At 39.4% G+C, this 23,705-nt stretch overlaps 2 protein-coding genes across 2 annotated transcripts in view; one reads left to right on the top strand and one right to left on the bottom strand.

Annotated features, from left to right (window-relative positions):
* Positions 1-8,548, bottom strand: part of LOC143274814 (putative phospholipase B-like 2) — a 21,322-nt gene extending 12,774 nt beyond the window's left edge. The window contains exons 1-4 of the mRNA XM_076578743.1: positions 8,291-8,548; positions 5,483-5,741; positions 4,514-4,608; positions 2,085-2,305 (exon numbers count right to left, since the gene is read on the bottom strand). Coding sequence (XP_076434858.1) covers positions 2,085-2,305; positions 4,514-4,608; positions 5,483-5,741; positions 8,291-8,493 — 778 coding nt within the window. The 5' untranslated portion in view covers positions 8,494-8,548. The remainder of the gene's footprint in view (positions 1-2,084; positions 2,306-4,513; positions 4,609-5,482; positions 5,742-8,290) is intronic.
* A 306-nt stretch (positions 8,549-8,854) lies between these two features.
* LOC143274578 (sesquipedalian-1-like) lies at positions 8,855-15,227 on the top strand. The gene has a single exon (XM_076578428.1). It carries the CDS (start codon positions 9,204-9,206, stop codon positions 9,951-9,953), a length of 750 nt encoding a protein of 249 aa, XP_076434543.1. The 5' UTR covers positions 8,855-9,203; the 3' UTR covers positions 9,954-15,227.
* Positions 15,228-23,705: the final 8,478 nt, after the last annotated feature.

The raw sequence follows: 23,705 nt of genomic DNA, 5'->3' as shown, positions 1-23,705 counted from the left end.
GCATTGTACCAGACTGATGATTACATTTGGCCTTTTATTTCATTTTATTTTCCCCCCATTTGTATTATCCCCCCCTTTTGTTTCTTCTTTTTAAATTATCTTCGCTCTTCCTCTTATTGTCATGTTTTCTTGTTTCTCTGACTCAAAAGAGTTAAAGGGAATAAACAAACTCTGAACTCTGAACACACACACACACACACACACACACACACATGCACACACACACACATTCACACACACACACACACACACAACTTATTTGAACTCGCCCTGGCATTATTTCTGAAATCATACAGACACACACAAATCCTCTTTCAGCTACGTTCTTCTAGGGTAACAAATAGCCTTATTCAGAATGACTCTCACTCCCAGCATTAACCACTTAACTACTGCTGATGCTGTGATGGGAATGCTAATCAGTAAAGGGCTGTCACCTCACTGATGTTAAGAAATAAATAAACAAATACATAAATGAATAAACAAAGGGATACATTTAATAATAAGCTGTTTACAGGTGAGGATGTCAGTCACCATTCTGTATCTAAACTTCTCTGAAGCCCTTGGGACTGCCTTACTTTTGTTCAACAAAAAGGAAATTTTCTATCTAAAATTACGTTTAAATAACATACTTACCGTGACCCAACTAGTGCAGACTCCGGCAGGGGTCTGACATTCCTGTCCTGTGCAAACTATCCGCCTATGCGGAGCAGACGAAACTACGGCCGATAACCTCCCGGAAGTAGGTAACCTCCCCTTTGTCCCGCTGGTTATCGCCCTCTATCAGTTAAACCTTTGGTTAACACAAACCCCAAAAAAAACCCAAAAACGTAGCAAATGCTTTTCAAACTGAGTCAACACTGATCTCATTCATTTCACACAATGTTTGGGAGTCAATGTGTTAAACCAAACTGACTAGGAGACAAAAAACACAGCAGGGTAAATAAAATAAAAAAAACCTCTCTCCATACGAACGGCGAAAGAGACGACGTTAACAGTGTTCCACCCCAATTACCACCATCAAAATATTGCAAGCGGAAGGCTCTTATATTGAAGAGGTGAATGTTGACAAAGAATACCACAATTCTGATGATGGAAGCTAAAGGTTGAGTCATTCAGACACCCACTGGACATCCGAGGGGTCTGTGTAGAGGAGAAGAGAGGACTGGCCGTACTGAGTGAGTTAAAAGAGTTGTGATTTTGTGGAGAATCTCTTGTGATTTGGGCTAAAAGCTGAAAACTCCACACATTGTTCAGCATTCACTTGAGCAACCCGAAAAGAATAAATCCACTAAAAGGCATAGATGAATATGTAGCTGACTGTCAGCTCTTTCTCCTCGTGAGACCCTGGACGATAGAAAATGGAGAGATGAAGTGAAGCTTTGGTTTTGTTTGTTGCTTTTTTTTCTTTCTTTTTTTCATATTCCAACTGCTGACATACAAAACAGCTGAAGGAAAACTTAAGATCCTGTAGCACAACCATGCTATCAATTCATTCAAAGACTGGCTCAAAACAGACGAGAGTGGCGGTTGTTCGTTGGTACCCCTAGACGCCAGAGGAAAAAACGGGCAGAAAAGTAAGCTAGCATACATAACCTGTGAGTACTTGCTAAACTACCATAAAAACTGAAAAAGAAAAAAAAAAGTGCTTAAAACTTGGCAACCATTTATGTTTTATCTTACATCCTTTTTAAAAGACGGGTGCAATAGCCGAGTGGTTAAAGCGTTGGACTGTCAATCTGAGTGTCCCGGGTTCGAATCACGGTGACGGCGCCTGGTGGGTAAAGGGTGGAGATTTTTACGATCTCCCAGGTCAACATATGTGCAGACCTGCTAGTGCCTGAACCCCCTTCGTGTGTATATGCAAGCAGAAGATCAAATACGCACATTAAAGATCCTGTAATCCATGTCAGCGTTCGGTGGGTTATGGAAACAAGAACATACCCAGCATGCACACCCCCGAAAACGGAGTATGGCTGCCTACATGGCGGGGTAAAAACGGTTATACACATAAAAGCCCACTCGTGTGCATACGAGTGAACGCAGAAGAAGTCCTTTTTAAAAAAAAAATTTTTAATGCATCTCACCACTCTTGTCAGCCGACATTTTCCAAGGGAAGTCGTAGACCTTGAGGATCCTCAGCATGCCCTGAAAGTCATCCCAGGTGTCCTGGGAGACGTACAGATCCTTGTTGCCAGGCAACAGCTTCACCAGCGCTGAACACGACCCTGACCCCAGAGGTCGATGAAGGTCGCTGTCACCCAGCACCGTCTCCAAGTCATCCAAATCACCACCCATCTGGAACAGGCTGAAAGTACAGGATGGTGGTTAAAAAACCAAAGCAAACGAATCCAGTCTATCCGGGCGCAATAACCGAATGGTTAAAGCGTTGGACTTTCAATCCGAGGGTCCCAGGTTCGAATCTTGGTAATGGCGCCTGGTGGGTAAAGGGTGGAGATTTTTCCGATCTCCCAATGTCAACATACGTGCAGACCTGCTAGTGCCTGAACCCCCTTCATGTGTATACGCACGCAGAAGATCACGATAAAGATCCTATAATCCATGTCTGCATTCGGTGGGTTATGGAAACAAGAACATACCCAGCATGCATACCCCCGAAAACGGAGTATGGCTGCCAAAATGGTGGGGGTAAATAAACAAAAAACAAAACAAAATGGTCATACATTGTTACATGTTAGTTTGAGTGTGTATGTGTGTGCCTGAAATCTGAATGCATGACACAGTAAACGAATGATGAGCGTCCAGTGGCAGCCGTCAGTCGGCTCTACCCAGGTAGGCAGCCTGTGGTGCAAATGACCCCCGTGTATGTAAAGCACTTAGAGCTTGGTCTCAGACCTAGGACAGGCGCTAATAAGTATCCATATCAATCAATCAATCAATCTTTACTCACCTGGAAATTCATTATTGTGCATCCACAGGCTCGTCACACACACCACACTATCTCTCCCAGAACACCATTATTAACAAGAGAGGCAAGGCCTTCAAGACTCACTTGTGATACACTTAACACAAAAAAATCCAAGCTTTTTATGTATTGAGTATAATTTCTAAATGTAATGTTCAAGATGAGAAAGATCAGTTTAAAGCAAATTAAGTCCCCTAGCATTAATTACAGAGTAATTTCCCTTTATTACTATCTGCACCAAAACGTTTGCAAAATAAATAAAACTTCCATGCTTAGCAAAAGAAGTTCCTGTTTGAACAAAAAATGATAATAATGGCTGCTCTTGTTTGGTCAGAATATCAGATCAAAGTGCCAAGTTTAGAGAATACAAAAAATATAAATATAACAGTAAATGCAGTTTGCATATAATTAGGCTTCTTTTTTTTTTTTTTTTTTTTTTGTGCCCATCCCAGAGGTGCAATATTGTTTTAACCAAGATGACTGGAAAGAACTGAATTTTTCCTATTTTTATGCCTAATTTGGTGTCAACTGACAAAGTATTTGCAGAGAAAATGTCAATGTTAAAGTTTACCACGGACACACAGACACACACACACACACACACAGAGACAACCGAACACCGGGTTAAAACATAGACTCACTTTGTTTACACAAGTGAGTCAAAAAAGTCTTGAAGTAAAGACAAGAAAAGCTCAGTGATAACTGACATTGCTGTGAGTGTGATGCAAGAGAACAGAAAAATCAGAGGGTGAGTCATCTCTTTATGTCTTTCGATGGGTTCGTGTGTTTCAGTTAAAAGAGCAAGAGTTAACAAAGAAATCAAACTATATCAGTATATGGGTAATCAGTTGTGTGAATGTGTGTGTGTGTGGGTACATGTGTGTGTGTTATGTCTGTGTGCATGCGCATGAGTGTGTGTGTGTGTGCGCGCGCGTGTGCGCATTTGCATGTACATGTGTGTGTGTGTGTGTGTGTGTGCACGAGAAAAAAAAATCCCAACATGCACAAGGAGACAGTTGAACAAACAGACAGACAGACAGACAGACAGACAGACAGACTCCCAACAGAGACAGACACCTTTAGAGACAAACAAACAAACAAAGAGAGGCCTGCATCAAACAGCACATCAAACACCACATCAAACACCACACCAATCACCACATCAAACACCACACCAAACACCACATCAAACACCACACCAAACACCACACCAAACTCCACATCAAACACCACACCAAACACCAACCACACCAAACACCACACCAAACTCCACATCAAACACCACACCAAACACCACACCAAAATCCACATCAAACACCACATCAAACACCACATCAAACACCACACCAAACACCACATCAAACTCCACACCAAACACCACATCAAACACCACACCAAACACCACATCAAACACCACATCAAACACCACACCAAACTCCACACCAAACACCACATCAAACACCACACCAAACACCACATCAAACACCACATCAAACACCACATCAAACTCCACATCAAACACCACATCAAACACCACATCAAACTCCACATCAAACACCACATCAAACTCCACATCAAACAGCTTCTCACTAGAACCCCATGGGGTCGACGTCTGTGTGGGGCGACTTTTCCACTCCGTTCAGGGCGTCCGCTATTCCTGCTGCCTGGTATAGGAACAGCTCCACCTGAAAGTGAAGAATAATTGTGATCATGATATTGATAAGGTGGAGGAGGAGGAGAAGAAGAAGGAGGAGGAGGAGGAGGAGGAGTAGAAGAAGGAGGAGGAGAAGAAGAAGGAGGAGGAGGAGGAGAAGAAGAAGAAGCATTTAGATCTAGATATATCATATGGGAAGCTGAAAATTCCAACAATGACAACAACAATGCTGACATTTGATCATCATAAGTAATGAATTAATATTATAATGATAGTAGTGTGTGAGAGTTCTACAGTTCCCCCTGTAACACCCAACTCTCTCACTCTCTCCCTCCCCCTCTCTCTCTCTCTCTCTCTGACAGTAATGACACACAATCAGTCACACACTTGTTCATTTTGATGCACATGTCTGAAGGTGAAAGTACAGTTCATAAATATTTTCTAAAACAAAATCGTATATTTATATACACAAATTATCCAATGAATCAAAAAAAAAAAAACAAAAAAAAAGATAAGTGAAATATTCTTTTTATTATCAATAGAATAATAGAAATAAATTAACTAACTGAAAGAATGAATAAACAAACATCAACAAAATAGAATAAGAAAATATAAATTAATTAATCAATTAAATGAATGAATGAATAAATGAACAAACAAACAAACAAACAAACAGATAAACACGTAAAAAAACAAAACAAAATAAAATACAAACTCAAAAACTAAAACAAAATCTTGCTGAAGAAGAAACAATTCCAACCGCAGCCCAGCCCAGCCCAGCCCAGCCCAGCCCAGCACAGCCCAGCCCAGCCCAGCCCAGCCCAGCCCAGCCCAGCCCAGCACAGCCCAGCCCAGCACAGCCCAGCACAGCCCAGCACAGCCCAGCCCAGCACGGCCCGACTCACGTGATGCCACAAGGGTGAGTGCATCTTCCTGTGCTTGTCCGTCTGGATCTGTTGCTGCATCCACTTGAGGTTCTGGGTCAGGAAGACGGAGAGCTTGCTGCAGTACTGGCTGTAAGGCTTGGGACAGTAGCCGGCCATCGTGTTGGTCCAGTGCATCATGGTGACGTTTCGCGTCAGCCGGCCCTCCGCGACTCCCGCGGCGTAGGCCTGGACGGAGTCTGGGAAGCTCTGTGCCGTCTTCAGCTGCAGGTACCCCCACCTGCCACAGCGTGGATGGAGGAGGAGTAGAGAACTAGAGCCTTGTCATGTTGTCCCCCAAAACCTAAATAGACCTCCATAGCACTAGCAGTAATGTCATCTTCTTCCTTCCTTTCTTCCTTCCTTCCTTCCAGAGAATGACCACAATCAAGTGTTGATTATTCTGTTACTGTTTGGGGGATCTGCAGAAAAAAAGCTCTAATTCTAAAAAAAATTATTTTAAAAAAATAATAAGAAGAATAAAAAAAAAAAAAAAAAAAGGACCTTCATTTCGCAGTATCTAGGCTAGATCACTCTGGCATCATCAACATTCATATATTATTTTTTTCCAGGGTCAAATGATTTTCAGGCGATGAATGAATGGATTGGAAACAAATCTATAGCAGATCCTAGTTCCATCTACATGTGCAAGCAATGTCTGACACAGATCTGCACACAAGGTTCTAGTGAGTTGTTTGTCTTCAGTTTAATGTCTTTCCACTTGAAGTGATATTAGACGAAAAAAAAAAAAACTTTAAAAAAAAATATTAAAAAAAACAAACAAAAAAACAGACGGAGGGGGGTAGGGGTTGTGGGAGGGGGAGGGGGAAGAAGTATGTGTGTATGTGTGGAGGGGGTGTAGGGAGAGACAACGCTGGGGGGAAATGGAAATGTTATAAACGCCAACATCAAACAACTGTAACAAATCTCCTGAAGGACTACACAGCAAACCTTTTGCAATAACAAATAACATATTGGAATTGTTAAAAACAAGTCTGGAAAAAAAACATTTTAGATTATGACATTCAAATAATGAAATATTACGTGGTTGCTAGAAATATGTTCTCCACATATGCATTTAACATCTTTGCTGAACTTTGTTATAAAAGCATTCAGCTTTATCCTGTTTGATAATGTATGAATCTGCCATAATCTTATTGAATTTCTGTACGTATTTGACTGATTTATACTAGTTCCCAGCTGTTGAACATTAAGTACACTATGGTTTAAAGCTTTGCCATTTCGCTGGTATAAATTCCCTGACTTTGCTCCACAATGTTGTTTTTTTTTCAAGTAATTGATAACCCTCTTGTACAGATAGAGGCAAATAAAGTTCTATGGTTCCATGTTCGTTTTTTGCACCTTTTCTTGCAGCCCTGTCAGCCTATTCATTGTAGGGAATACCAAGATGTGAAGAAACCCAGCAAAAAGAAATATATGTTCCTTTCAAACTTAAAAGATGTAAAATGTGCCTGATTTCTATTATAATCTTGGATTTGTTCTTACAATTTGATGAGTTTAAAGCATATAATATGGATTTGGAGTCAACACAAAACAAGACTTGTACTTGTAGAAGGCAAACTGGAAGATCAAGAATATGATTTAGAGCCATAACAACAGCAACAAGTTCAGCAGTGAATATTGAACGATTTTTACCAATATAGTATGATCTTTCTGTTTTCAGTTCTGATATAATGAAAGCTGAACCTGCTTGGCCATTGTCTAATAGTGAGCCATCTGTGTAAATCTGTAAGTGTAAATGATCACAGTATCTACCTTCAAGATGTACTTGGACTTCCGTTGCCATGATATTCAGATTTTCATTCTTTTTAATATCAGTATGATAGATGTCAAATTTGCTTTTTTCATCTCCCAGATGGGGTATGGACTTAAGGTCTTCTGTGTGTCTACATCATCTGAATTAATTTCAGACTTTTCGAACAGGTTTGACACAAACGTGCCAATGGGTGTTAAATAAGATATGTTTTTAGCTCTTCTGGAGAAGTTGTTTTTGGATGTAATTTTTACTTCCTCTGATGTATAATTTCAGTTGTTGAGCTTCTCAATACATTGTATATCTGTGATGTTTATGAACTCTGTGTTATAGCTAGCAAGCATACTTTTGAATATCTCCCAGTTAGCATCTTTGTAGTTATATCTTGGGACTTTGTCTTTTTGAAATTTTGAAGGTCTTTGAGTGTCATTAAAAGTTATGATGATCATAAGTGATCACTTCCCAATGTATCTTTATAATATGTCGTCCATTTACATTCTGGATACAATGCTGGGGATATGAAAGACAGATCTATAGCAGATGTCCTGTGAGTGACAATATCAGGGATTCTGGTGATGCTGCCATCATTTAAAGGCTCAAAGAATCAACAACGTTTTCTAGTGAGAGTGTGTGCATAAATTTTATGTATCAGGTGGTGCGTGAAAATGGAAATCTGATCAGGATGTCTGTGTGTCTATTTTGCTTTGTTTTATTTTGTTTATTTTCTTTCAGTTTCATATGACGAACGCTTCTCTCTTATCGAGGAGGGAGTTGGTGGGATTGTGTGGTGATGGAAAGGGCAGTGTATGAGTGTGTGTGTATGTGTGCATGCGTTTTCTCTGTGTGTGCGCTCGTGCGTGTGTGTGTGTCTTCTCCGTGTGTGTGTGTGTGTGTGTGTGTGTGTGTTGTATGTGTGTGTGTTTGCTGGCAACAAAACGACAGATAAATTACACAGCTACAATCATGACCTGGACACGCAGCCAGTCACGCGCTCTCTCGTCAGCTGACCACCTTACCCTGTTTCGTTGATTTTGTTGTCAAATTTGGCTTCAACGACCGTTGGCCCAGTGCCGTCTGCCCCAGAAGTCAGTTTGTTGCTGGCAAAGTTGTACTTCAATGACAACGTTTGCATCGTTGTCACAGGTTTGCCGGTGACTGCACCGATGCCTATGACGAAAACACAGACATATCGCAACATTTCTCGCATCTCCATCTTCATCTTCTCCGCTCAATGAGGAAACTCGCACTGCCTTCCAGTTCTTAGGCTGCCAACTTTGTCACATGACAGACAGTGATCATGTGACCACATCTATCTGTTTATGAATATTTACCCAATTCACTTGAAAAATGAATAAACAGTTGTTTTTTTTCCCGTCAGATTTGATCTGTCTATTTCGTATTGTGATCACATCGTTTTAGATAATCAGGCTTTATTGACAAAGGGCCACTTGGGATTTTTTTTTTTTTTTTTTGGTGGGGGGAGGGGGGGGAATTTTTCTGAAACTCTTCTTCCTGAAGATAGAAATGTCCAATGTATCATTCCCCCCTCCCTCGTCTCCCCTTGACTACTGAGCGAAAGACAACAGAACGTGCTGACCCTTTGATCGCAGAGTGTAATAACCAGACACGCTTTAAAGCAGTTTGGGGGGAAAAGGAAAAACATGGCAGAAGAATCTCACAGTGCACAACATTCATGTTGTCATCATGAGTGTGTGTTATTGCTTTAAAACCTAAGCTATAACATCACCGACGAAATAGAAAGTTATTTCCGTGTCACAGCAAATGCAGCGATTCTTCACGTTTTTTCAGTAGCTGTCTAGCTGTCGGTGCAGCTGGAGATATCCGGGTAATGTCCTGTTTTAGTAGAGGAGGTTTGGAAGTGATGCTGGAGGACAAGGGGAAAGGGTGCGCATTGTGACAGTGTCAGTCATGAAGATCCTTAACGCCAAAGGCCTGCAGCGTTTCGCTTCCTCTGGGGGCTTTCCGGACAAGGAGGGCTACCTGCTGAAGAGAGGCGACCTCAACAAGGGATTCCAGAAACGCTGGTTTTTGCTGAGAGGGAACTTGCTCTTCTACAGCGAAAAACGAGGCGATAAAGAGCCAGCAGGTGTAATCATCCTGGAGGGCTGCTCCATCGAAATCGCAGACTGCGAGCAAGTGGACAACTACGCTTTCCAGATAACTTTCCCAGGCTCTGCCACACGCAACTACGTTCTGAGTGCATCCTCACAGGAGGACTTGGAATCCTGGATGAAGGCATTGTCGTGTGCTTCGTACGATTACGTCAGACTTCTTGTGGCGGAACTGGAGAACCAGCTGCAGGAAGCAGTGGCAGCAGACAACGCTAAACTGATTCAGGATGCAGAAAGAGACAGCCGACTTTTCAGTCACACCTACAGTATAGATGCTGGAGCTACAGCTGGACACGATCAAAGGACGCATCCTCCAGCGGGGGTAGACAGGAAAATTCCATCAGGTGAGGGGACTGATCTCATGAGTGACAGGCTGGACGATCATTTCAGTGCTGAGCTTTTTAATTCTTCTGGGGATGGCACATCAGGTGTGTCCATGTCTTTCAACATCATCACCTGGCAGACTCTGGGCATATCCAATTTCTACGAGATGCATGACGAAATTAAAAGGCAGATTAGAGAATTCAGTGCCAGTCATGATCAGTGAGACACACACAGCACCTGCTAGGAATGCTGCATTGTAATGTTTGGTTTGTTTGCTTGTTCTTTTTTTTTCTGTTAGTTTACAAACAGATGGCATGCTTTGTTTTACTTCTTCTTTCAGTTGCATGATCAACATGAAATTGCTATTGATTCTCATCATGGTTTGCATATGTTGTGTATTTCACATTTTCTGTGTTTCCACAAACCACCATGCAAACTCTGACGTGTTATGAACAGGATGTTTAATAAGTGTATTTCATCATCTATGCACATACATGGAAATAAAGGAGATTCAGGTACTTGCAGGTCTGTACATTTGTTGATCTAGATAATTGGGAAAAAAAAAAAACCTCCACTGTCAACCCACCAGACATTACCCCAATGGTGCAAAGTCTAGTTCCCTAACTACTTGGTTATGAATCACCAATTTTGAAATGGAATTTGAAAAAAAAAAAAAAAAAAAAAAATTCAAATCAAGCTTGTCATGTTTGAAGCAACTTGAATTTTACTAATCTGCTTTTAGATATTAAACTTTATACATTCCCTGTTTGTCCAACATTTCATGCATGATGTTGGTTTTGTTGGTAGTGATGTTTTCTTTCAGTTTTATATTTATGATGTTTTCTTTCAGTTTTATATTTATGATATGTATTTTCAACGTGTTTATTTTTGTTGGGTTTTTTGTGTGTGTTTGTTTCATGTGGGTAACCAAGCTTGACAGGCATAATCGACAGTTGTGACATAGAACTGGTAGATTTTTTTTTTCACAAAATTTCAGAAATTATGACAGAACCCTGTCAGTGCCAAGCCTATTTCATGCTCAGTGACACATGTCTGCCAAGGGATGTTTTGGTCACAGAAAGTAATGATTAAAAATTAAATTCTAGCTTGCAAATTACTAAAAGAAAGTGTATATAGCCTGTACTTTTCTAAAAGGGAAAGGAACGTACTATTCTTGCGAAAGATCGAAAACAGTGATGCTGGTAAAGCTTTCCGTCCTGGGACACTTTTTTCCTCACCGGAAGGGGGAAGGAAATATCCATCCTGGTACACTGAAGGGGTGAACAGTTATTGAATTAGAAAATCTATCAGATCAACATGACTTCACTATCATTTTCAGACTGACATTGTTTTATTGTTGCTGCTCCCTGTCTGTAATCAGTGGCCAAAGAAACTCTGTTAACTTTATTTGCAAAATAGAATTGGACCAGAAACCCAAATCCTTTTATTGTAGTTCTAATTCAGTCAAACTTTTTGTCTTTTCTTGTTATTACTTAGTGAATTTTCACTTGAGAGAGAGAGAGAGAGAGAGATTCAGATTCAAATGTTTATTCAGATAAAAGCCTTGGTCCCATACTGAAGGGGCTAGTATAAAGGAACGTAATACATAATTTTCATCAACAAAGGTAACAGTTAACAGACATAAGGTCTGCAAACGAATATTAAGAGAGAGAGAGAGTGTGTGTGTAAGAGTGTGTGTGTGTGTAACTCCTGAGATTGTATTTAATTGGATTTATCCTTCTGACATCTTTCAGTAATTCAGGGAATTGAGGTCTATTCCTTGCTGGTATTTTACACTTTGGCTGCAGGATGTTTCCTCTGTATTTCTACATACAGTTGTTTTTATTGGGGTTTTTTTTTTCCATTTTTGATGAAATTCTACAAAATGTGTGTGTATCTGGTGGCTGGCTTTGTTGTCAAGAATATTATGAAAATTTGAAATTGAAGTTTGCAGATTTTAGCTGCAAAGTGTTTATAATCTGACAATCTGAAGGTTATGTCATTCATTGAACCAATTTAGAGAATCCCCCAAACTTGCCTAGATTTACCATGTATACATCTTCGACACAAACATTTCTTTATATCAATACATTCTGTTTGAAGTTTGGTTATTTTGTGTGTGTGTGTGTTTTTTTTTTGTTTGTTTTTTTTTAATATATCAATTGCCTTCTTTTTTCTGTTTATATCAAAACATTCTGTTTGAAGTTTGTTTTTGTTTTTTGTTGTTGTTTTTTTTTAACTATATCAGCTGCCTTCTATGTATCTTTTTCCTTTCTATTGTATTTTAACACATTTACTTGTTTGTTTATTGTAATTATTGGTTTTCTTTTATCTTGTGTTGATGTTTGACACAAACCTAGGGTAGACACTCAAGGCCTTACCAGCGAACTGGGCCATGGTTTTATGCAAAGGTCAGGTATCTCGTCTGCTGCTTTGTTTTTCCTAAAACAGATATTGTTCAGCATCATTATATGGATCAATATTTATATTGTAATTATTTATTTATTTATTTATTTATTTATCTACTTATTTATGCACGCTTATCTATCATTTATTCACTCCCCCTCCCCCCAAGGCCTGACTAAGCGCGTTGGGTTACGCTGTTGGTCAGGCATCTGCTTGGCAGATGTGGTGTAGCGTATATGGATTTGTCCGAACGCAGTTGAGTTGAGCTACTGAAACTGAAACTATATTGATCAGTCCACACACTTTGACACCTCCTTGAAACTGAAACTAAACTGAACAAATAGTTTCAATTTTCAGTTTGTATGGTATAGATATATGTAGGGAGAGATAGATAGATTGATAGATAGATGGACTGAACAAATAGATTATTTGTAGATACACATTGGGCAGATTTTTAAAAACTTTTTTTTCAGTTTAGCTTTCTCTTCAGAGAGATTGGTGCAAGAGGGTTTGTGGGCGCATCTGCCCACAGCCTCATGAAACAGCTGTCGATTTCTGGCAGAGAGAGGACATGGGGTCTCAAGGCAATGGCAGAAGCAGCAGAAAAGATTGAGTTCTAGCTGTATCTGGTCGAGGAGGAATGAAAGTAAACTTCATAAGGAATAAATTTCCCTACTCAAACTAGGTGTTCAATGGCTCAGTGGTTGATACATCTGCCAGAAAAGGTGACTCGGTCTTGAAGTGGCGACCACCCTGGAGGTGTGGGTTCGAACCTGCTGAAGACCAGGAAAACAGAAAAAAGAAAAGGCGGCAATACAAGGGCATCCAGGAGTCATGACCTGGGTGAGATCCGGCCCCCTTAGAGTGTAAGGAGTTAAGGGCCGAAACACTTGACTGAGGGGGGCTTCTTCTCTGAAGACCTTGTACTGTCCAGCTCTCTCCTTAGAGTGTCTTATCACTTTTCAGGCAATCATTTCCTCACATTGATTGATTGGGAGATAAGCTACGGAAGGCTCAGAGAAACAGCCAAAAAGGGCTTGTGTGGAAAAGCTGTGCTCCGGAACCAACTGTTTTTGAACTGTGTGTCGTGTCATGTCAGAGTTGTTTCAGAGGAACGCATGTGAATGAGGAATTTGCATTTAAAAGGGGGTCAGTCCAGAATTTGGTATTTTGATTTCAGTGTCTGTATGATATTGATTTGTTCACTGTGGCATTTTGGACTGATACTGATTCTTCTTCTTCTTCTTCTTCTTCTGCGTTCGTGGGCTGCAACGTTCACTCGTATATCCACAAGTGGGCTTTTATGTGTATGACCGTTTTTAACCCGCCATGTAGGCAGCCATACTCCGCTTTCGGGGGGTGTGCATGCTGGGTATGTTCTTGTTTCCATAACCCACCGAACGCTGACATGGACTACAGGATCTTTATGTGCGAATTTGATTTTCTGCTTGCGTATACACACGAATGGGGTTCAGGCACTGGCAGGTCTGCACATATGTTGACCTGGGAGATCATAAAAATCTCCACCCTTTACCCACCAGGCGCCATCACCGTGATTTGAACACGGGGCCCTCAGATTGAAAGTCCAACGCTTAACTATTCGGCTGTTGCACCCGTCATGTGTGATGATTGTTTTGTTTTATTTGAAATGTTCTGACCAGCAGTTGTCATTGATTTTTTTTTTTTGGGGGGGGTGTTATTAGATAATTTATTTGAAGTTACCTTTATGTTTTAAAAGTTCACCAGTTGGCATTTAACAGTTGTATAATTATGTATGCACATTTTTGCTTTGTTTATGTCAGCTTAGGGACCAAGTTATCTTTCATTAAAATCATGTAAGTTTGCCAACATGTTTACTCACAATATGCAGACCCGCTAAAAGTACACACAAAAATGCAGTTTTTAATTCTTGTGCCAGTAGAATATGCTTCTTTAGTTGTTGTGCCATTTTTGTCAGTCTCAGTTGCAGAAAACCTAAACAAAACTTTCATCTCAAGTTACACATGCATACATGCTGTCAATATTATTGTTTTTATGATCATCATCATTATTATTGATACTCAGTATAATGCCTATTGATCTGTGCTCAGAGACCAAACTGTAAGCACTTTGCAAACACAGAGTCACATGCATATCACGATTTTTACCTGGGTAGAGCCGACCGATAGCTGCCAGACATGTAAATGATAACTAGATAAGTGCACAAAAACAATGAAACTTCAAAAAGGTGACATCATGTAATTAATCGTAAAGAAAGTTGTTTGGGTTTTTGTGTGTGTGTGTGTGTTGTTTTTTTTAACTTTGCCATAATAAATGACTATGCTCAAGTCTTTTGCCATAAAACTGGAGCCTGGCCAACTCAGTTTTTTTCTGGAGTCTTCCATGTTTTTGGTTTGTTGTTGTTATTGAAGATGCTTTAGTAGACAGACAGAATAGTGCTGCATTTAGTCGTGTACAGGAGGGTTTGTTGTTGTTGTTGTTATTATTGTTGTTGTTGTTTTTCTGCATGTGAACTGCAGATTGATCAGTTGTCATACAGCTTGGTGTTGCCACTGTGCTAGTTAAAAAAAAAAAAAAAAAGGGAAGAAAATGTGGAGTGTGTTGTTTTCTGATTAGACCTACTGGTAAATATGTATACATGCACTGCTTATTCAGTCATTGACTCTGACTGGAATGCATGTGGGAATGTGCAGTGTGTTGTTTTCTTATTAGACTTACCAGTAAATATGTATACATGCACTGCTTATTCAGTCATTGACTGGAATGCATGTGGGAATGTGCAGTGTGTTGTTTTCTGATTAGAATTACCGGTAAATATGTATACATGCACTGCTTATTCAGTCATTGACTCTGACTGGAATGCATGTGGGAATGTCCAGTGTGTTGTTTTCTGATTAGCTTTACCGGTAAATGTGTATACATGCACTGCTTATTCAATCATTGACTGACTGGAATGCATGTGGGAATGTGCAGTGTGTTGTTTTCTGATTAGACTTACCGGTAAATATGTATACATGCACTGCTTATTCAGTCATTGACTCTGAGTGGAATGCATGTAGGAGTGCTGATCATGTAATGCTGTTTGCATTACCGTCTTTCAAAATATAGATCTCACTGTCTGAATCTCTTTGATACTGTCGTGTAAACGTGTGTGTATACATACATAAATGCATATATATATATATATATATATATATATATATATATATATATATATATTTGTGTGTGTGTGTGTACATACACATATACATATTTTGAGATATGTATATAGATAGATATATTATACATATATGTGTGTGTGTGTGTAAGGAGATGATAAAAGTGTTGTAATCATCCTGACAAACAAGTCATACAATCACATAATGCCCTCTCGCTGTGCTATCTGATGGCATTTGGGTGAGTTCCGTTTTGGTGACCAGATCACACTGCATATACAGATCGAGGTTTACTATTAATTTTTTTTTTTTTAACCTATCCTGCCCACTGTATGTTATTAAGACAAGAATAAGAATTTATTAAAGTTCATTATTTGGCAGTTATTCACACATATACGTAAGAGCCTGTGTATGAAATGGGATATTCTGTTCCTTTCGAAATACCCATAATGTGTCTGCATCTTATCATTCGATACTGGTCTTGCCGTTGTCAAACAGTATGTGTAATTATGATGCTTTTTTTTTTTCCTAACGAGAGAATCACATAACATCTTCATTTGAAATAAACAAAAAAAGAACTGTTTATCATTGAAAAACAGAAAACTTTTTAAGACTTTCAGTTTCATAGGTGCTTGTTAACAGACCTTTGAAGAATTCAAATCTCGGAATTTATCACACTAATTTAAACATACATTTCCTGTAGTCTGGCAGTTCCATCTTGGAAATAGGAGAGTTCCCATACCAAGGGTTATAGTTTATGATCTCTAGGACTATTGGAATGTATACTTGCTGGATGTAGGTGAGAGGGTTGAAGTCACTGGATATAAGTTCATACATTGTTTTCATCTGTCTACCATTGGTAAAATCATTTTCAATTTTGTTAGTGTTATGAATTTGCTTTGAGGAACAAACACAGTGACAACTCACACACATCATCTCTCTCTCTCTCTCTGTCTCTCTGTCTCTCTCTCTCTCTCTCTCTCTCCCCTGCTCTCTCTCTATCTCTATCTCTCTCTTGCTCTCTCTCTTTCTCTCCCCTGCTCTCTCTCTATCTCTCTCTCTCTCTCTCTTTCTCTCCCCTGCTCTCTCTCTATCTCTATCTCTCTCTTGCCCTCTCTCTTTCTCTCCCCTGCTCTCTCTCTCTCTCTCTTGCTCTCTCTCTCTCTCTATCTTTCTCTCCCCTGCTCTCTCTCTCTCTCTTGCTCTCTCTCTCTCTCTCCTTCTCTCTTGCTCTCTCTCTCCTCTCTTTCTCTCTCTCTCTCTCTCTCTCTCTCTCTCTCTCTCTCTCTCTCTCCCTTCTCTCCCTATGTTTCTCAGTCTCTCTCCCATTCTCCCTATCTTTCTCTCTCTTTGACTCTGTCTCTCTCTCTCTCTCCCCTCCCCTCCCCCCTTCTCTCCCTATCTTTCTCAATCTTTGTCTCTCTCTCTCTCTCCCTCTCTGATTCTCTCTCTCTCTCTCACACACACACACACACACACACACACACACACACACTCTCCCTCTAGAATTAATATCTCCCTGCCCCCTTCTCTCTCTCTCTGTTTTAGAATTCAAAAGTATTAGTCGCAGCACTCTCCTTTCCTTCATGATGATGATGTGAACACAGGGTGTTGAAGTTCATTTTCACAGTACGCAGGCAGAGTGGATGGTTCATCACTTCATGCCATTGTGTGTGTGTGTGTGTGTGTGTGTGTGTGTGTGTGTGTGGTTGTGTGTTGTTGTTGTTGTTGTGTGTGTGTGTGTGTGTGTGTGTGTGTGTGTGTGTGTGTGTTGTTGTTGTTGTTGTTGTTGTGTGTGTGTGTGTGTGTGTTGTTGTTGTTGTTGTTGTGTTGTGTGTGCGTGTGTGTGTGTGTGTTGTTGTTGTTGTTGTTGTTGTTGTTGTTGTTGTGTTGTGTGTGCGTGTGTGTGTGTGTGTTGTTGTTGTTGTTGTTGTTGTGTGTGTGTGTGTGTGTGTTGTTGTTGTTGTGTTGTGTGTGCGTGTGTGTGTGTTGTTGTTGTTGTTGTTGTGTGTTGTTGTGTGTGTGTGTGTGTGTGTGTGTGTGTGTGTGTGTGTTGTTGTTGTTGTTGTTGTTGTGTTGTGTGTGCGTGTGTGTGTGTTGTTGTTGTTGTTGTTGTGTGTTGTTGTGTGTGTGTGTGTGTGTGTGTGTGTGTGTGTGTGTGTGTGTTGTTGTTGTTGTTGTTGTTGTTGTGTTGTGTGTGCGTGTGTGTGTGTGTGTTGTTGTTGTTGTTGTTGTGTGTGCGTGTGTGTGTGTGTGTGTGTTGTTGTTGTTGTGTGTGTGTGTGTGTGTGTGTGTGTGTTGTTGTTGTTGTGTTGTGTGTGCGTGTGTGTGTGTGTGTTGTTGTTGTTGTTGTTGTGTGTGTGTGTGTGTGTGTGTGTGTTGTTGTTGTTGTTGTGTTGTGTGTGCGTGTGTGTGTGTGTGTTGTTGTTGTTGTGTGTTGTTGTGTGTGTGTGTGTGTGTGTGTGTGTTGTTGTTGTTGTTGTTGTTGTGTGTGTGTGTGTGTGTGTGGTGTTGTTGTTGTTGTTGTGTGTGTGTGTGTGTGTGTGTGTGTGTGTAGTGTTGTTGTTGTTGTGTTGTGTGTGTGTGTGTTTGTGTGTGTGTGTGTGTTGTTGTTGTTGTTGTTGTTGTGTTGTGTGTGTGTGTGTGTTGTTGTTGTTGTTGTTGTTGTTGTTGTGTGTGTGTGTGTGTGTGGTGTTGTTGTTGTTGTTGTGTGTGTGTGTGTGTGTGTTGTTGTTGTTGTGTGTGCGTGTGTGTGTGTGTGTTGTTGTTGTTGTTGTTGTTGTTGTGTGTGTGTGTGTGTGTGTTGTTGTTGTTGTTGTTGTTGTGTGTGTGTGTGTGTGTGTGTGTGTGGTTGTGTGTTGTTGTTGTTGTTTTGTGTGTGTGTGAGAGTTCACATGGCAGTACTTGAGAGGCCAGGAATGCTGTGTGAGGACACATTCCACAGCACTGACACAGCACTGTACTGTATGACACTCCAAGGAGGCGTCAGTGCACAATTTAAGTGTGTGTTGAAGAGCAGCAGCGTCTGTTTTTGGTTTGGTTTGTTTTTCAACAAGATATTTGTTTATTCAGTTATTACATTGTTTAAAGAACAGCAACACATTTAAGGGATAATAATAATAGAAAACAAATCATAGCAGTAGCAAGGGATTTTTTTTTTTTTTTTTTTTTTAATTATAACAGACAACACTGTTGCATTGGAAACTGATCCCAGTATGTAATGGATGTACTTATATATATATGCATATCATGTGGAAAATATCAGGTTTAGATAATGTCACAGTCATGTAGATCAATATTATTGTTGCTGAGAGCAGCATAAAAGTGTATCAAGTTAACAGTTTGTACAGTGTCAGTATCAGTAGCTCAAGGATGCGGTCACTGCGTTCTGACAAATCCATATAAGCTACACCACATCTGCCAAGCAAATGCCTTGCTTTGAGGAACACACACATCATCTCTCTCTCTCTCTCTCTCTCTCTCTCTCTCTCTCTCTCTCTCTCTCTCTCTCTCTCTCTCTTAGGCCTTGAGAAAAAAAAATAAATCTATCAAATAAATAAATAAATAAATAGATAAATTATTAAACAAATAAAGAAGTAAATGAATATTTAATTTTGTTTAAAAGAGAAAAAAAAAAGATAATAATTATGATAATAATAATGATAATAATAAAAGATTTAATAAATGAAGACAATAATGATGATAAATAAACAAATAAGCAAATAAATATCACACACACACACACACACACACACACACACACACATATGCAATAAACAAGCAGTTTCACAGATATGAAAGCGCAAACAAATGCACATAAAAATACTCAAGCCCTCGCAAACACACACACACACACACACACACACACATACACACACACCATCTCCCAAATTACAGAGTCGTACAAGTCTGGAAAAGTCTTGCACGAGTGACAGAACATGTTTCAAGGGCTGGAAAAGTCTTGGTAACACTTTTTTTATGTTTAGGGTCTAGAAAATTTTTTGGAATTTCAATAAAAAAAAAATTTTTTTTAAACAACTCTACCAGTACCATTCAACAACGAGCTTTAACTCACTCAGTACGGCCAGTCCTCTCTTCTCCTCTACACAGACCCCTCGGATGTCCAGTGGGTGTCTGAATGACCCAACCTTTAGCTTCCGTCGTCAGAATTGTGGTATTCTTTGTCAACATTCACCTTTTCAGTATAAGAGCCTTCCGCTTGCACTATTTTGATGGTGGTAATTGGGGTGAAACGCTGTTAACGTCGTCTCTTTCGCTGTTCGTATGGAGAGAGTTAATTTTATTATTATCATCATTGAGGACTCTTGCATGAAGACACACATAGAAATGTAATTATCATTCCAAAGTGTGCTGCTATTCCAAAGTTGTTGCTGTTTCTGTTTTTTGTGTTTTTTTGTTGCCATCACCAGACAGTTTTCAAGGAATTATATTTCCTTTGCTGATGGTTGTGTGTGTGTGTGTGTGTGTGCCATGGAAGCTGCGATACATAGACTAGAAATGAGTGTGTGGAGGAGGGGGGTAGAGGAAGTGCAGGGTAATGTGTGTGTGTGTGTTGGGGCTCATGTACGTTTATATGTATTTGACTGTGCTTTCATATGTGTGAAACTGCATGTTTGGTGCATATCTGTTATTCATGTGTGGGTGTATGTGTGAATGTGTGTCTTCATGTTTTACATTTATTTGCTTATTTATTATCATTGTCTTATTTATTTATTTATTTATTTATTATCATTTTTTTTTATTATCATTACTACTACCTTTTTTTATATTATAATTATTATTTATTTATTTATGTAAGCTTATCTATTATTTATTCACCTTTTTTTTTTCTTTTTTTTCTCAAGGCCTGACTAAGCGCGTTGGGTTACGCTGCTGGTCAGGCATCTGCTTGGCAGATGTGGTGTAGCGTATATGGGTTTGTCTGAATGCAGTGACGCCTCCTTGAGCTACTGAAACTGATGGTTGATGCAGACTGTTCTCTTTTTTTTTTTCTTTTTTTTTTAAGCTTTTTTTTATTTTCCCATTTTTATAACACATGGACAATTGACATGAAGATATAAATGAATAAATACATATATTGGGAAAAGAGAAAAGACAAATCTGACAAAAACATACTAGCAATAGGAAAATAAAACAAAAACAAACAACAACATTAAAAAAAACAAAAACAAAAAAACGAAAACAAACATATAATTGATATACACATATAACATTCTAAGTAAAAACAACTGAGAATGTTTGAATAAGTCTTAAGAAAAAAAATAAGAAAAAAAAAAGTAATAGATATCCATATCCCTACATATGCAGACTGTACATATCTAGTACGTGTTTACCTGCCCATCCAGCCAAGAACATTTTTTTTCAGTGGCATATAAGTAATATGGCATTTGGTTTTGGTGTACATTGTCGGTACATGTCCATGAACCCTCAGGTGTCCCCTGTATGTTGTTTTTTTAACAACATGAACTAATTTTTGACTCTCTTATGTTCGGTTGTCTGTGTGTGTGTGTGTGTGTCCGTGTGTCTGTGGTAAACTTTAACATTGACATTTTCTCTGCAAATACTTTGTCAGTTGACACCAAATTTGGCATAAAAATAGGAAAAATTCAGTTCTTTCCAGTCATCTTGTTTAAAACAATATTGCACCTCTGGGATGAGCACAAAAAAATATTTTTAAAAAAAAAGAAGCCTAATTATACGCAAACTGCATTTACTGTTATATTTATATTTTTTGTATTCTCTAAACTTGGCACTTTGACCTCTTATTCTGACACAACAACAAGAGGAGTCATTATTATCATTTTTTGTTCAAACAGGAACTTCTTTTGCTAAGCATGGAAAATAAAGCTATGATACTTGAAGTACTTCGCTGCGTTTACTCGCGAAATATTTTTTTCATGCATTTTAGTATTGTGGTTTCTGGTAAAATGAAGTTTCAAGTTTGGTTCACAGGTTTGCTTATGCTTACAGAGTTACTGTTGATGTAAAAAAAAAAAATTATTAAAAAAAAAAAAGAAGAAGAAAAAGGATGATGAAAACAGACTTGAAGTTTTGACTGAAAAGGAAGGCACATTCACTGATTCAGGTACATGGTCAGTATATTTTTTCTTGTTGAGGTAACCAATTGTTGCATATACTGTGCTTGGAAAGACAAGTGGTTGTACAGCAGCAGCAGAGGTTGAAGAAGGAAGCTGAATGTGTTGTTGCTGTCGTTGGTTTGTTTTTGTTTGTTTGTTTGTTTTTGCCTTGTTTTTGGTTTGGTTTTGGTTTTTTGGCATTGTAAGTAGATCTGTGTATAGTGTGGGTATGTTCTGATCCAATAGGAATGGAGTGTAATGCATGTGTGTTAAAATGGCTTTTTTTCTTTTTTTTTTTAATTATTATTATTTTTTACTTCATGAAAGACACAGAGGCATGCAAGATGTGATGTAGATAAGGGCTAAACCCCCCATGTTGCACTCTGTTGTGTAAAGCAAGTTAATTCGACGATGCAGTCTTGCTTTCAAACCAATACAGAGGCATGCAAAATATTATACAGAAGAGGGTTTAAAAAAAAAAAAATTTTTTTTTTTTAAACCCTTATTGTGCTGTGTTCTATTGTGCTGTGTTCTTTGAATCTGGTTGATTCCATGTTCTAGTGTTGATTTCAGTTATATATATATAATAATAAACACTGGTGACATGGACGAGACTTGGCTCTGCCCCCTCAATGAATTTGGACCAAAGGCTAGATGGGTGTGTTATACTGACAGCAGATCATGCACTTCCTGGTCTTCTTCTTCTGCGTTCACTCGTATGCACACGAGTGGGCTTTTACGTGTATGACCGTTTTTACCCCGCCATGTAGGCAGCCATACTCCGTTTGTTTTCGGGGGTGTGCATGCTGGGTATGTTCTTGTTTCCATAACCCACCGAACGCTGACATGGATTACAGGATCTTTAACGTGCGTATTTGATCTTCTGCTTGCGTATACACACGAAGGGGGTTCAGGCACTGGCAGGTCTGCACATATGTTGTTGACCTGGGAGATCGTAAAAATCTCCACCCTTTACCCACCAGGCGCCGTCACCGTGATTCGAACCCGGGACCCTCAGATTGACAGTCCAACGCTTTAACCACTCGGCTATTGCGCCCGTCAATCTCTTCCCGGTCAAATCCTTGTCCTTTTGATAAGTTCACGTTTCACAAACTGTCGTTTCTTGTGACCTGAGGATGCGAGGAAGCTGTACGGCTTGTTTTTTGTACCGTTTGAATTATTTTGTTCTAATCATTTGCCTTTTATACATGTATCTTTCGTGTCATCGGCTCGTGTTTGTGTTTTCACATTTTTGGATAGTGAGCAAAGGTATGGTTTGGATCGTTATGATCTTGTAACCACCACCCCCACCCACCCACCTCTCTCTCTCCCCACCCTCCTCCCCTGTTGGGGTTTTCATTTTTGTTGTTGCTGTGCAGCAGGGCTCCTGTGTGAGCTATGAAGGCTTTGCCTCTTGCTTTTACATCATTTGACATTTCAAGATTTTAATTTTTTTAATGTATTTATCTATTATTTATTCACTTTTTTTTTCTTTTCTTTTTTTCTTTTTTCTCAAGGCCTGACTAAGCGCGTTGGGTTACGCTGCTGGTCAGGCATCTGCTTGGCAGATGTGGTGTAGCATATATGGATTTGTCCGAACGCAGTGACGCCTCCTTGAGCTACTGAAGCTGAAACTGAAACTGCCTCTTGCTATATGTTGTCAGTTTTGGGTGTGTTTTTTTTTTAATGTATTTACTTGCTTAATTACTGTAATCATTTCATTTCTTTTGATGTTTTATAGATACAAACTGAGACCAGGCTTTAGTCTAAAGGCCTGATCGACACCAGTGGGTTTATCATGTGGCGATAAGGCATGTGCTTCCTTTTTTTTTTCTTTTCTTTATTTTTTTTAATTTTTCATACAGCAGACGTGGAAAGTGTATGAGGGTCAGTCCACATGCTCTCACACCTTGAAACCGAAAACAAACCTGCGTTGAATTATTTCAATTATTCGCTCTTTGTATTTCTTTTATTTTATTCTATTTTGATATGTTTACATACTTTCTTATTGGGTTATTCTAACGTACATGGTGGTAATGGACACGGTGGTAACGTACATGCTGGTAATGCACATACCAGTGATGCTCATGCTGGTAAGGTTCATGCTGGTCAAGTACTGTGTACACTGGTGATCTGAATTGTTGCAATCCTGTGATACGTCGACAGACATGAAGAGGGTGACGGTTATCGCATTCCAGCACTGTTGTTGTTGTTCGATAAAAACTGTTTTAACTCACTCAGTATGGCCAGTCCTCTCTTCTCCTCTACACAGACCCCTCGAATGTCCAGTGGGTGTCTGAATGACCCAACCTTTAG

Source organism: Babylonia areolata, chromosome 29 (assembly GCF_041734735.1).
Source record: "Babylonia areolata isolate BAREFJ2019XMU chromosome 29, ASM4173473v1, whole genome shotgun sequence".
NCBI classification, from domain to species: Eukaryota; Metazoa; Mollusca; class Gastropoda; order Neogastropoda; family Buccinidae; genus Babylonia; species Babylonia areolata.
The sequence above is the reverse complement of the archived record's forward strand: the minus strand, read 5'-3'. Positions and strand labels throughout refer to the sequence as shown.

Coding starts and splice junctions, on each gene's coding strand:
- LOC143274578 (XM_076578428.1), top strand. CDS start 9,204: ATGAAGATCCTTAACGCCAAAGGCCTGCAGCGTTTCGCTTCCTCTGGG.